Source organism: Brassica napus, chromosome C5 (genome assembly GCF_020379485.1).
Source record: "Brassica napus cultivar Da-Ae chromosome C5, Da-Ae, whole genome shotgun sequence".
Lineage (NCBI taxonomy): Eukaryota > Viridiplantae > Streptophyta > Magnoliopsida > Brassicales > Brassicaceae > Brassica > Brassica napus.
In genome coordinates this window covers 19,573,939-19,586,865 of record NC_063448.1, presented here as the reverse complement: position 1 = coordinate 19,586,865, position 12,927 = coordinate 19,573,939, and the positions used below count along the sequence as shown (strand labels likewise).

The window sequence follows — 12,927 nt, the reverse complement described above, 5'->3', positions numbered from 1 at the left end:
ATTGCGTCTTACTAAGTTCCTTGTTACTGCCACATGACCAGTTAACAATTGCCATATAAGATGACATATCTTCTTTGGCGCCTTTAGTTTCCAAGCAAAGGCTTGAAGCCTAGTGATACTTGGCTCCAAAACTTCTTTTTCATCCTCAGTCGTTAATAAATTCTGAGCCACCCAGTAACCAGATTTAACTGTGTATTTTTCATTCCTTGTGTAATTCCATCAGAATGTATCCCGACGATGAGTTGAGCTGACGGCCAAACTTCTTATAAGTGGTATATCAGTAGGATTGACATATTGTCCCAAGAGATTAACATCCTAATCCATCGATACCTGATTAATAAGATCACCGACTCTCATATTAGGATGCATAACATGCTCTATAGGAATGGCTGGTCTCGCAGGGGTCGTTGGGATCCACGGATCCTCCCATATTTTGACTTCATAGCCTGAATGGATCTTCTGCCTGATACCCAGTAGTAGCAATTTTTTTGCAGCAGAAATACTAGTCCACACATATGATGGGCTACTGGTCGATTTTACTCTCAGTGGAGAGCTCAATCAGTAATATCTTCCTCTTAAGACCCTGACCACCAAAAAATCAGGAACTTGAACTAGCCTCCATATTTGTTTTGCCAAAAGTGCCAAATTGAACTCATGAATCATACAGAAACCTATCCCACCCTCCTTTCTCGGTAAACAGACTTTCTCCCATTTTGCTCAGTGTAATCCTCTTTTTGGTGGATTCGAACTCCAATAGAATTGGACAATACATCATTTTTTGTTAAAAGGTTCAAAAATTGCATCTTTTAGAAATCAAAACCTTAAACCTAATCTAAAAATACATTTAGATCTTAACTAATAAGCCCGAGGATGTTTTCACAAATATTATTCGTTTTGTTGACTTTTGGTTGATTACATCACTATTCACTAATCCAACCGGCACGAGGTCGATCAATCATATATAAATCTTAAAAAAATTGGGATTAAAAAATCTGGTTTCGTCCGCAGATCAACACTCAGACGATCTCCTTATATCCCATTATAAATCATTCCAAGGATACTAACATGGGATATGCATCGAAAGCGGTGGTTCTCCAACCAACGTACCTATTGTAAACATTTAAAAAGAAAACCTAAAAGGGTACTCCTCGTTTCACTTATTTAAAGTGATTTTAAGAATTCTTTTTCCTTTAAATTAAGTAATATTCCAAATTTTATTTCAAAATTTTAATGTTATTTACTGTTCGTAACCGTTTGTATTATGCAGTACATGTTTTAGTTGGTTGAACTATTTGTAGTTAATTCAGTTTTTATACAAAACAAGATAAAATGAGATTTGTTTTTAATTGGTATGTAAAAGATTCAAACAACACAAGTTATAAAACAGAGAAAACATAATCATTTTCTTGCTGATATATTACAAAGAATATATATATATAAGACTATAGCTTTTGGCCGATGGTATCATGTGTAATAAATCTGAGAGCAAAACTATGTACTGGAAACAAAAAAAGCAACAACAAATTCAACTAATAATTTAGTGCGACAGATGACACTAATAACGGGACAATGATCTATAACAGACCAAAAAGACAAAAAGAAGTCTACATAGACCAATTGTGATCTATCATGGACCAAGGGCTGGTAAATTACCAATTTGCCATTAATGAAAGTGGCATGTGAACCATTGGATCAAATAATGGAAACTCTAATCTCGGTCGTCCAATTTTCTTCTTCCTTTCTCTTTCTCTCGCCTGGGTCCCACCCAAAATCCATATTAACTCCCTCACATCTTCATCTTCTTCATTACTCAACCACCCACGAAAATTCATTTCAATCACCAACCAAAGTTCTCTTCTTCAAGTTTTTATCCACAAACCTTTAATTCTGTTTCTTAGGGTTCTTCTACAGCTTTTCTCGTCCTTGAAACAGCAAATGTGCCTCGTCCTTGGTCTTGAAATCGCTTGGTAAGTGTATACTCTCTCCCTCTCCTTCTCTCTCACTCTTCTCTTCTTTTTTATTTGTTTTCTGTTTAGTTTTAGTCCCATAATATGTATGTTACCATTATGAGTCAGGTTCCATGGTTTAAGATAACGTTCTTATAGTATGAATCATGATATTGTAGATTAAATCATTTTTTACATTGGTTACACTGGTACAACAGACGTTGAGTACACCTGGTAAACCTGGTAAAACTCGTTAAGAATAACACTAGTACAACTAGTAAACCTGGTACAACTCTAAGTAACACTGAATAAGACTATGGGTAAAACTTGTATAACTCTTAGTAGTCCTTTGACAAGTCAAATACTAGTATAACTAGTATAACTTATAAACGACTGTTACATGTAAACCAGTATAACTGGTAATACTAGTATAACCCGTATTTTAGCGACTTTAGAACTCGTATAACTGATATAACTTGTAAGCTGTAATGTTGGTTTTAACTCTTTTCAGGAACTATGGATGGTACTGGAGCTGTGGTGATACATTTTGATCATGGTGGAGACAAAAATATTTATACATTAGTAATGAGAGGAAAATATGAGGAGATAACCTATTCTCGCTTGGTTGATAGAATAGGCAAGAAAATGAATATCGATGTAGCTGCGACGAAGCTTCAACTGAGCTACTATCCCCTGGTCGTGGATAATAAGAGGCCTTGTTATATTTTGGATGATGAAGATGTTTTAGGATATTTAATGGAGGTGGATAGGAAAAACCGGCGTAGTGTTTTGCATGTGGAGTTTTCCGAAAATATCTCAGAAAATCAGAGTAACGAGCAGTTTTCTATGAACGAGGAAATTCAGATTGATGCCAGAGCTAATGATGGTATGGCTGGAGTTGAGGAGTTGGCAATTGTTCCTCAAAACCAATCAGATGGGTATAATCATGAGGAGTTAGCAATTGTTCCTCCAAGACAATCAGATAGGTATGAGCATGAGGATTGCAATGAAGAGGGTGATGAAATGAATGATAGGGAGGAGTTGCCGGCTGTTACACCATCTGTAGACACAATTGTCAATGCTGAGTGGGATGATGGTATTGATATGAGTTTGTATCAAGAATTTGCGACTAAGGAAGAGCTGAGGAATTTAGTGGACGCAGGAGTGCATTCGAATTGTTTTGAGGTTGATATAATCAAGACGAATCGTACTGTTTATGTATTGAAATGTCGTGGGGTTGGATGCAGATGGTATTTACGAGCTGCAAGGCTGAAAAACTCAGCCTTTTTCAGTGTCAGAACGTATAGAAAGATGCATACGTGTACTCGGGGAGAGGGAAGTGTAACCAAGAGGGGGAAAAGAGGAACACCAAGCTTGGTCGCAGGAGTGGTGCATGAAGATTATCCAGGCCAATACAAGACTCCAGATCCAAAGTCTCTCATAAAGTTGGTGAAGAACAAACTAGGTGTCACGGTTTCATATTCTACAGCTTTGAGAGGGAAACACAAAGCTGTCAGTGATTTGCGTGGTAACCCTCAGGAGAGTTTTGCTAGACTTCCATCTTACTTGTACATGTTAGAAAGAATGAATCCTGGTACCATCACAAGATTAGTAGTGGATGAGAAGAAGCAGTTTAAGTATATGTTCTTTGCGCTTAAAGCTTGCATCGAAGGGTTTCAAGCAATGAGGAAAGTGATAATAATGGATGGAACTCACCTGAAGGGTGTGTATGGAGGAGTGCTTCTCATTGCCACTGCTCAGGATCCAGATCATCATCATTATCCCCTCGCTTTTGCGGTAGTAGATGGTGAGAAAAATGCGAGCTGGGAGTGGTTTTTGACTATACTGAAAACTTTGATACCAGATGATCCTCAGCTTGTTTTTTGTACTGATAGAAACCAATGCATCATCAAGAAGGTGCACGAGGTGTACCCAATGGCGATCCATGGATATTGCATTTTTCACTTGTCTAATAATGTTGCCGGAGCATGCAGCAAAGTTAACAAGAAAGGGGTTGCCAGAAAGTTTAGAAAAATTGCTGGTATGTACACAGAGGTCGAGTTCAGAAAAAGCTACAATGATTTCAGGAGAACGTTGCCTCAAGCCGCTGAGTATCTAGATGAGAGTGTTCATGAGACCAAATGGGCAAGATGTCAATTTCCGGGAGAAAGGTACAACATAGATACAACCAACACTGTTGAATCAATCAATGGTGTTTTAAAGGAACCAAGGAAATATGCATTGTTGCCAATGCTTGATGTGATCATTGGGAAGATGGTAGAATGGTTTAACAAATATCGTGATTTATCTTTACGCGTTCCAGAGAGACAGATACTAATTCCCTACGTGCATGGGATATTGCATCACAGTTATCCGAAGGCAAAAAAGCTCACGGTGATGGAGCTAAACAGATTTGAACGTCAGTACACTGTGATTGGCAAAGATGGTCAAGGTTATTATGTTGATTTAGGCAACGGAACATGCCAGTGCAAGTGTTTTGATATTGATCGGTATCCTTGTGTGCATGCACAGGCTGCGATCATCGCGCGTGGAGAAATGTCTGAAGACTATTGTTCTAAGTATTATTATATGGAGCAGTGGACTTTGGCATATTACAAGACAATATATCCAGTGCCTCATCATTCATTATGGGAAAGTTATGAAATTCCAGATGAAATCCTATCTCAGGTTGTCTACCCTCCGCATGTGGAAAGAAAGAAAGGAAGACTACAAGAAACTAGATTTCCATCAGCTGGGGAATATCGGAGGAAGAAAAAGAAGAAGTATCCACCATTGGTGTGTGAGAATGATGGAATTGACAGCGATGAAAGTGGAAGCGATGGAATTGATGAATGAGTCTTACTTATGTGTTATGGAACTTGCTTATGTCTTGTGAGTCTTACTTATGTGTTATGGAACTTGCTTAGTCTTGTGAGTCTTACTTATGTGTTATGAAACTTATTTATGTGTTGTAGAACTTATTTATGTAATGTGTTGTTTCTGTCAGGTACAACAGGTACAATTGGTAAAACTTCATTAAACCTAACATTCATGTTTTTGTGTTGTTATACTGGTACAACTAGTAAAACTAAAAATAAGTTATACTGGAATAACTAGTTCAACTATGTCTAGTTTACTAAAATAGGTTCTACTGGAATAACTAGTACAACTATGGAGGATCTGAAATTTAAATATTATTTTAGGTTTTTTCATATTAATAAAACATTCAAATGGTCTAATTTTAAGTGTTTGGATAGGTTTCTTTGTGTTTTGTATTGTTTTTTTTTTTTTTCTGGATTTCTACCTCCATCACAAAAGTTTGCTTGATCTACCTTATACTTTTAAGGTTTGTTAACATATTTGTCCACATATTTTTTGAAAAACATACATGACAAGTATTTTCACAATAGTGATGATTTCATTGTATCCGGGCAAACACATGTTAACATAAATGAGTGGTACAACTTAGATAATGGTATTTCTCTTTGGTACAACTAATATATTCAGGTTTCACTGCCAAAGTACAACTCTGTACAAACTAGTATAACTAATAAACTAGTACAACTTTGTGCAAGCCAGTATAACTAATAAATTAGTACAACTTTGTAGAAACCAGTACAACTAAAAAACTAAAACAACTTTGTGTGCATAATGAGTTTCAAATAAGTGGATTCCCAGATAAGTCCTACACTTTTTAATTTAACACTAGGTGTACTAGTTTTTCTAGTTATACTACTTTCATATTTTTTGGCATAGTTGATGCTGTAATGTTGTTTTACTTCCCACCTGTAATTGCAACCTGTTCAACCACCAAGTTTGGATTTAGGTTTTAAAACACACACACATACAAGTTTTAGGTTTTAAAACACACACACATACAAGTTCATCCGTTTTAGGTTTTAAAACAAACACATACAAGTTCCAAAAACAACAACATAGTTCAGCCAAATCAGTTTGGCGTAAAAGGAGACCTCAACAAATGAGAACGCTTGGGCACCCTCTTTGGCATCTCAGCAGGATCCTGTGAATCTCCAACCGAAGCTGTGTTCTCTAAAGCGTCATCAACTCTAACCTCACCTTCCTTCTCCAAAGCATCATCATCTACAACCTCATCTGTCTTGTCCACAACAGCTTTTTCCGCAGCAGCCTTCTCAAATCTCTCTGCAGTGTCTGCCATAATTTGAAGTGTAGATTGCTCATCTCCATCTTCAGTATCTACATTGAACAAAAATACATCCTGACTTAGATCATCATCATTAAAAATAAAATTTGAAGTTATATGTTATCATGACTTACCTTGCATCAACTTCTCAGCCTCTACCTCGATATGTTTCTCACCATCCTTCTCAGCCTCTGCCTCAATCTGTTTCTCACTATCCTTCTCAGCCTCATCACCCTTGTCAGCCTCTGCCTCAATCTGCTTCTCACCATCCTTCTCAGCCTCATCACCCTTGTCAGCCTCATCACCATCCTCGCCCTCCTTATCAGGCTCATCATCACCATCCTTATCAGCCTTATCACCATCCTCACCCTCCTTATCAGGCTCATCATCACCATCCTTATCAGCCTTATCACCATCCTTGTTAGTCTCATCACCATCCTTATCACCATGTATCTCACCCTCCTTATCACCATGCATCTCGCCCTCCTTATCACCAAGTATCTCAGCCTCCTTATCACCATACATCTCGCCCTCCTGGAACGACCAACTTTCTCTCTGGATTTTTTCTTCTTCCAACTCCTTTACTCTTGCTTCCAGAAGACGAATTGTTTCGTCTCTCAATGCAAATCCATCATCCATTCTTTTGTTCAACTTCAACTCTAATTCTCTTAAACTCTCACGACCTGCTTCGCCCCCTGTTTGAACTCCTGCCTCACCCCCTGCCTCGCCTCCTGCCTCGCCTCCTGCCTCTCCTCCTGCCTCGCCTCCTGCCTCGCCCCCTGCCTCGCCTCCTGCCTCCTCTTGTTGCTCTCGGGTTCTCACATCCATCTCATATAGATCCGGCCAGAAGATTTTTTTCCCTGGTTCCATTAGGATCTTGTTCCAACTGTCAACAGCTATGTCTAGCGTATCCGAATCATCTATCAGCTCCAAGTCTTCAAAAGTCCCTTCATCCATTATTTCATACAAAAGGTCTACTTCATTTCCTTTTGGTTCCAAAACACTGATAATCTCCTGAAATGACCAACAACAAATTACACATTTAATTAACTATGAACTTGAAGAAAATGACATAAACAACACTTAAAAAAATTATAAGCTTTTACCTTTGTGTTTCCTAGCGTCCGATAAATCATGTCAAGTGGAAATCCTGTTGTTCCGGTCCTCTTGAACTTCCATTTGCACATTCTTGGACAACCATCAAAACAGTTTGGAACAGGCTCTCTGAATCTTTCCCTAAGGACAGGGATACATTCAAATGCTAATATCTGCACATCATTTCACACAATCACTTTAGTTATATTATAACAAATATGCTTATGAAAAATGTTATTCATATACCTCCAAAGGGTTGATAAACCCAGGAAATACCCACTGTGCATGCTCTGGGATCCCATCACGAAAATGATCCCTTACATGAAAAATCTCCTTCATGCAATCATCAAAGGTGTAACGGCCCCATGGAAATTCGGTGCAAAACTCCAAATCTTCTACTGCTTGGAGAAGGAAATACTCAATGAAGTATCCTGCTTTGGACCTTCCTCTTAAAACTGTAGCCAGAAAGTAAAGAACCGCCATCCTCAGACGATCGCCACTACCATCAAATTTCATCTTCTGAAGTTTCTCCTTAACATCCGCTTCTGTCACTTGCAGACCCTTTTCCTTCCCATCCTTTGTCTTCTTCACTTTAAAATACTTTCTCGCAAACTTCAGTCTCCCTATGCTCTGATAGTTTTCTGGATATGAGTGGCAGTATAAACCAGAGAGGAGGCTATGTTCCCTGATAGAGTATCTAATTGGAACACCGTTTACCCCAAACCAAGCTTGTCGACCCTTCTCTGTATGCATAGTACGAAGTAGCAACATCCACAATCCCATCACTTTTCTTGTTGAGGTACAATCCATGTGGAATATATGCTTGAACTGAGGATGTTCCTGAAACCAACTCTTCTCTGAGGCATCCAACTTACCAATCGTCTTGTTCAGAAAATCGTGTTGATGGCACCTTGAGGAGAGCTTGCAACCCTTTCCATAGTTGCTCGGATTGAAGAAAAAACCAGCAGGTCTGTCAGCTTCTACGGTCATATCATCACTCTCAACCTGAAAAATACAAACAAAATACAAAGAATAAATAACTGAGTTATACAACACATAAACACTTAGTTGTACCAGTTACACTAATTAAATTAAAAATAATATTACTAGTTCTACCAGCAAGCCTAGTTATACAACAACAACACCATCTCATTAAACAGTTATACAAAATACTTCTCTAGTTATACTAGTCAGACTACGTATAAGAAGCGTAGTTGTACCAGTTATATTACTTATAAAAAAAAATTTACTAGTTATCCTGAATTTGTTTACAACATATTATTACCAGTTGCACCATTTTCACTCTTTTAGTTGTACTAGTAATTTAATACTCGGTTGTATTAGTTAGACTAATTATACTTTTCATAGTTATACCAGTTATATTAGTTATAAGAAGTGTGGTTGTACTAGTTATACTAGTTCCATTGATTCTGTTTTACAACATTTTATTACCAGTTGAACTAGTTTCATTCTTTTAGTTGTACTAGTTACACTTCTTATATAATCACTACTTATTTTTTTTTTCGACCCTATGATAAATATTTCTAGAACCATTTAAGTTGACTTGTTTACCGTTCTTGGAGCGTCGTTGTCAATGGCAGCAGATCCAATAGCAGCCTCATGTGAATTTGAATCTATGTTGTTAGATCCAATCTGCTCACGGTTCCTATTTGTTAGTCCAATTTTATCATAAAAATTCCAAAACCATTTTAATTGATTTGTTTACCGTTTGCCCGTCATTGTTAATGGCAGCCTCGGGTGAGCCTGATTCTCTGTTGGTAGAAGTTATTGGAGCTTGCAGTGGATTCTCCGCCTCATTGGGTGTTTGAGTAGGTGATTTTTGTGGCTCAATCGGAACTGATGGGCTTGGCGTACCCTCTCTATCATCCTGCGAAGGTAACTCCGTTGATAGTGGCGGATAATGATCAGGATCGGCTTGATGTTCTGGTGAAGATGCGGTCTGAGGCCGCTTGGTTGGATTGGACGAGGACTCATCGTCTACACCACTGTCTCGCTTCCTCTTCTTCTCTGCGGTTTCAATCTTCTTTTTCTCTGCATCTCTTTTTTTTTTAACGGCTTCTCTCCTCCTTTTCACCGCTGCTTGTTTTTTCTTTATCACAGAGTCTTTCTTCTTCTTTTCCGCCTCAGCTTTCTTCTTCTCCACCGCAGCTTTCTTCTTCTCCACCACTGACTCATTCTTCTTCTTCTTCTCCGGCGCACCTTCTTTGTTCGTTTGTTCGGTGAAACGAGTCTTTGGAGCCATAGTGTTTCAAAGAGTAACACGAAATAGAGAAACAAATGAGATAGAGGGAGATCGTGATGATTGTGGTAGAGTTTGATTAGTGAGATGAGATAGAGGGAAGGGGGAGAGATCGTGAATTTTTTTCTGTTGGTTATGTCGGGGAAGAGGAATTAGGGATTTAGTTTGATTTAGGGGGAAGGATCCGGGAAGGGCACGCGGGTCGGGTTAGTGGGTGGGGTAGGTTGGTTGGATATGTAAATAAGTTAAAGTTTTAGGTTTTATAGTATTTTCAGCTTAATTTCGATTTATTATTAATTCATTAAAAAAATAAAAACAGAAGTGTCCTTTTCCAGATTTTTGTGTGCCCATTTGGTCGATCTCAGCATTTGATGGCTGCTGCTAGGTAGTGAGTGTTTAAATAAATATTTCAAACTTTAATTAAAAACTTTGGACAATCATAACAATACCCAAATTTTTATAAAATATATTCTTTCTATTTCAAATAATAAATGTTTTAGATTTTTTACATATTAATCAAACATATTAAATTTTAATATTAAATACAAAATTTTGTACTTATATACTCCATCCGTTTCATAAAGTTACATATTCTAAAGAAATATTTTGATTCAAAAAGATCTATTTTATTTTATTTTTAATGCATGTTTTATTAACTAATTGCAAATTTCAAAAAACTTAATTTCACTTATTAGATTTTATTGGCTTAAAATAATCACAAAATTATACACATTTAATGTATTTTATTAAAATGTGTTAAAAATCTAAAATATGTAACATTTAGAAACGGAGAGAGTATTTCTCATATTTCTGAACCAATACATATTATTAAACGTAACTATTTTTTTAAATTTTTTACAATCAATCATTATTAGTTAATAAAAAAGTATAAAATATAAAATATATCTTTTTGACGTTTTTAAAACATGCATTTTGATAAAATGAAATATTATATTATTTCTACGTCCACCCAACAAAAAAGTCAATTTCAACCTCAAAAATTTATGTCGTGTTTTTCCTACATGAACTTTGTTACCGTACCTATTTTATTTTAAACTAACAATTATTTCAAATAAACTATATGAACTATCAAATTCAAGTCAAAATCAGTTCTCATCAAAAAAATGTTGGTCTACCCTTTCCCTAGCCCATTGGTAACAATTGAGTCTATGTTCTTTTTAACCGTTTAAGCACTACAAGAAAACACAATTATAACGACGGCGGTTTTCGTAGTTAATTCGTCGTAAAATCGGGTTTACGACGAAATAACTACGAAAGCCATTTCGTCGTTAAACGTTTGTCGTAACGTAAATTTCCTCGCTAATTCGTCGTAAATTTACGAGGAAAGATTTCGTCGTAAAGTGGCTTCAACAATTTCCTCGTAAAAGCCACGTAACTATTTCCTCGTAAAAGACACGTAAATTGTTTCCTCGTGACAGCCACGTAAACCATTTCCTCGTAAAGTACACGTAAATTATTACCTTGTAAAGTATACATAATTTGTTTCTTCGTAAAGTACACGTAATTGTTTCCTCGTAAAGTAGACGCTCACTTTCGTCGTTATTTACACGTACATTTACGACGAATCTGGGTGTCTTTCATGGTAAATTCTTCGGTAACAATTTTCAGTTTTCACGTTAATTAGACGTAAATTAGCTACAAAATTGCTTCGATTCTTTATTTTTTACAAAAACAAAAATATAATCAAATATCGAGGTTGTGGCGCAAAAGAAGATCATTCCAATACTCCCAAAATATACTCTTCTTGTGCCAGTTGTGTTGACTCCATAAAAATCAGGCATGTTACCGGGAACATGCCCAATTACCACCACATCGAACTGTTTCTTGAGCTCCGTAGTAATCGATTTGCGCTTCAATTTCTTTTCCAGTTAAATATGGAGGAGGAGTGTCTCTCACAACCCTTTTGTGCCTAAACAATTTCTTGTTTCTTCGGTACAGATGGCTAATGGGAAGAAATCGACGGTGACAATCGAACCAACTTGTCTTCCTACCATTCTTCAGTTGAAACGCATCTGTCATTACATTACAATATGGACAAGATAATCTCCCATGTATAGTCCATCCAGACAACATCCCATAGGCAGGAAAGTCACTTATGGTCCACAAAAGCATCGCTCGCATCGTAAAATTCGTCTTCGTTGAGCAATCATACGTCCTCACCCCTGTTGACCACAAATCTTTCAAGTCTTTTATCAGTGGTAGTAGAAAAACATCCAAAGACCCTTTTGGATGTTTCGGACCAGGTATTAATATGGTCAAAAATAGAAACTCCTGTTGCATGCACATCTCCAGTGGCAAGTTGTATGGCGTAAGAAAGACTGGCCACAATGAATATTGTCTCCATGACATTCCAAATGGACTAAATCTATCTGTGCATAATCCAAAATACACATTCCGGCTATTGCTAGCGAATTCTGGATGTACTTTGTTAAAATATTTCCAGGCTCTTGCATTTGATGGATGAGTCATCTCACCATTCGTCTGAGTATGCTCAGCATGCCATCTCATCTCTCCAGCAGTCTGCTCAAATTGATACAATCTTTTCAATCTGTCTGTAATTGGTAGGTACCACATTCTTTGGTACGGTACCCTATTATGTCTTCGTCCTTGCGGTTTGAATCGTGGCTTTTTGCATAATTGACATTCTTCTAACTTCTCATTATCTCCCCAATAGATCATGCAATTGTCGATGCAAACGTCTATCATCTCCGACGGCAACCCAATACTATAAACCAGTTTCTGAATCTCATAATAAGAATCAGCAGACACATTGTCTTCCGGCAAATACTCTTTAAACAGCCCATGCATCTATGCAACTTTCAAGTAGATTGTGATTAGTTTTAATATTCATCATTTTAGCACCCAACGACAATTTAGAGAGACCTTTTTTACAACCACTGTAAATTGGTTGATTTGCAGCATCTAACATTTCATTAAACTTTTTTGCATCTATGTTAGGTTCTTCAACTTCATCATGAGCTACAAATGCATCAGCTACCATATCATGAACCCTATCATAATCTACCATCTGCTCCTCCTGATGGTAACTATGTTCATTAGGCAAATGATCAACCGGTTCATCCTGAAAATTGCTATTACTACTACTAGCTTCATTCCTATAATTATAACATTCTCCATGTTGAAACCATATATAGTAATGTGGCGTGAAACCTCTATTTATTAAATGCTTCCATACATTTTCACGAGTTGCCAATTTTGAATTGTTGCATTTTCGACAAGGACAAAACATCTTACCGCTTTCATGGGCGATCGGTGTAGAATCGGCTTGATGTATAAATGTCTCCAGCCTTTCGAGATATTCTTTCGTCACGCTCCCGTTAGTATCTCTGTGCGTATACATCCACCTCCGCAACTCGAATATATTCCCACCACCCGACATTTTTTTTTCTTTCATGTTTTGAGTTTTTTTTTTTAATTTTTGG

The 12,927-nt window shown here is 37.2% G+C and overlaps 2 protein-coding genes across 2 annotated transcripts; one reads left to right on the top strand and one right to left on the bottom strand.

Moving 5' to 3' along the window:
* The first annotated feature begins 1,570 nt into the window (after positions 1 to 1,570).
* On the top strand, positions 1,571 to 4,952 carry LOC106438780. Its single transcript, XM_013880060.3, has 2 exons — positions 1,571 to 1,967; positions 2,458 to 4,952. Exon 2 carries the CDS (start codon positions 2,463 to 2,465, stop codon positions 4,800 to 4,802), a length of 2,340 nt encoding a protein of 779 aa, XP_013735514.1. The 5' UTR covers positions 1,571 to 1,967; positions 2,458 to 2,462; the 3' UTR covers positions 4,803 to 4,952.
* An 839-nt stretch (positions 4,953 to 5,791) lies between these two features.
* Positions 5,792 to 9,807, bottom strand: LOC125586941 (uncharacterized protein At3g43530-like). Its single transcript, XM_048756860.1, has 6 exons — positions 8,930 to 9,807; positions 8,776 to 8,856; positions 7,450 to 8,208; positions 7,215 to 7,376; positions 6,243 to 7,122; positions 5,792 to 6,161 (listed from the first exon to the last, which is right to left on the bottom strand). The coding sequence occupies exons 1-6, from the start codon at positions 9,464 to 9,466 to the stop codon at positions 5,896 to 5,898; spliced, it is 2,685 nt and encodes an 894-aa protein (XP_048612817.1). The 5' UTR covers positions 9,467 to 9,807; the 3' UTR covers positions 5,792 to 5,895.
* Positions 9,808 to 12,927: the final 3,120 nt, after the last annotated feature.